General features: G+C 53.1%; 1 protein-coding gene across 1 annotated transcript; it reads right to left on the minus strand.

Annotated features, from left to right (window-relative positions):
• Positions 1 to 671: 671 nt before the first annotated feature.
• Positions 672 to 1,624, minus strand: LOC129522966 (DNA-3-methyladenine glycosylase-like). Its single transcript, XM_055345539.1, is given in 2 exon segments — positions 672 to 1,290; positions 1,292 to 1,624. Coding segments are annotated over 2 exon segments (834 nt in total). The 5' UTR covers positions 1,573 to 1,624; the 3' UTR covers positions 672 to 737.
• Positions 1,625 to 1,854: the final 230 nt, after the last annotated feature.

Consider the following 1,854-nt stretch of genomic DNA (forward strand, 5'->3'; position numbering starts at 1 on the left):
TCAGTCTCACTTTTAACAGAGCTGTTCAAGCCTAGGTACAGAGCAAAGATGTGTGATAGAAAAGGGTGTGTTATAAGACCACTCAGTCTATTAAAGGAAATGTGAGGTTTTGAAAAAACAATAAGCAGCAATATCAAAATAACTCGACAGAGCTACAGTCCTTCAGATTGGGTTGTTTTCTTTAATTTTCTGTGACACCTGTGCTCTTTCCTGGTGCCCCTTTCATATTTGCAGCTACAATGATTATAGACACAAACGGCTTACTCATGAGTACTGGTTAAAACCCAAGAAGTCCAAGTTCTTCCTAATTCACTATGACCTAGAAGTGAGATTTTAGGCAATCAAGTTAAAGACTCTAGGACCACATTTATTCAGATTTACAGGCTGCATTTATCATTTTTTTTTCTCTAAACAAGATTGTCTTGGATAACAGCAACCAAATAACAAATATATGAACAAACAGCTCTAAAAACCCAGAATATTAAGGAAGTTCAACTATAAAACTCAAGTTACAGTTTGACTTAGAGTAATAAAGTACAACAAAAAATTGAATTAGATTAATCTTTTATCTCAATTTAGATAACTATCTCTATGTCATTTCATGTTTATAGCAACAAGAATTATAGAAATGTAACTTTTTGTCAGGCAGGTAGGTTATTTTTTTATTTTTTTTCTAGACATAAAGTGTTTATTTGGTTGTTAAAAAATTAAAAAGCATGGATGGAGGAGGCTGTCGCTCAGGCCTGTGCGTTCTGCTCCGCGGCTCTGTCTACCACGCGGACCCAGGGGCTGCCCCGTAGGTAAAAGCGCAGGGGCTTCCGGGCCCACTCTCCTGCGTGGCCGATGCCCACTCTGGCTGCTGCCACCACGACTGGCTCGCTGGGCCCCGGCGGGCTGCGCTCCAGCCACACCGCTCGGTCCTCGGCCAGGTCCCGCTGGTCAAAGCTCTTGTCGATGGCCAGGGCCTGGCACAGCTTGGAGGGGCCGCTGCACGGCTCGCGCTCCTTGAGGGCTCGGCCCGTGGCGCCCTTGCGGAGGGTGCTGCGGGGCTGCCGCATGGTCTCCAGGCCCCCCAGGGGCTCCAGCGCTCGCAGGAGGACGCACGCCCCAGCCCCTTGGCTGGAGACGTTCATGCAGAAGTACATGCCATAGATGATGTACACATACAGAGTTCCTGGCTTCATGAACATGCCGCGGCTGCGGGGGGGCTGCCGGCCACCCCTAGAGTGGGCAGCTTCATCCTCTGGCCCCAGATATGCCTCCGTCTCCACAATGCGGCCCGGAGCTCTGTGCCATCGTCAAGTCCCGGACTAGGACCTGTCCCAGAAACGCCCGTGCCAGGGCGACGGCAGGCTGGTCAAAGAAGTCCGATCCCAGCTGCGCAGAGTGGCTCCTTGGGCCAGAGAAATAGATGCTGCACCGAGGGCCCAGGGTTGCCGGGGGCCCCAAGCAGGGCTCCCCAGGGGACGGCGTCTGGGCCCTGCCCCGCGGGCTCTCACGGTCTGCCTCCAACACTCGCTGCCTTTTTTGGCCCGTCCTGCAGGAAAGCTGGGCCGCGCCACGCGCCGTCATCCCACGCCTCCGGCGGGCTCCGAGAGGACGGGGTCCGGGTGCACGGGGTCCGGGTACGCGGGGTCCGGGTGCGCGGGGCTCCCGGCGGCCCCGACCCGCCCCAACCGCGCCGCCCGCCGTCCGCCCCAGGGCGCCCCGGAAGTGGCAGGTAGGTTATTTAGGGAAAGAGAGTTCAATAAGTGAAAGTATGTCAGTTGAGTTTATCTGCTGCAGCTTTCTACGGTGCCCATGATGGTATTTTTCCTCTTAGTCTTAGTAGTTAATGATACAATTTGAGTAATT

This window comes from Nyctereutes procyonoides, unplaced genomic scaffold (assembly GCF_905146905.1).
Source record: "Nyctereutes procyonoides isolate TBG_1078 unplaced genomic scaffold, NYPRO_anot_genome, whole genome shotgun sequence".
NCBI lineage: Eukaryota > Metazoa > Chordata > Mammalia > Carnivora > Canidae > Nyctereutes > Nyctereutes procyonoides.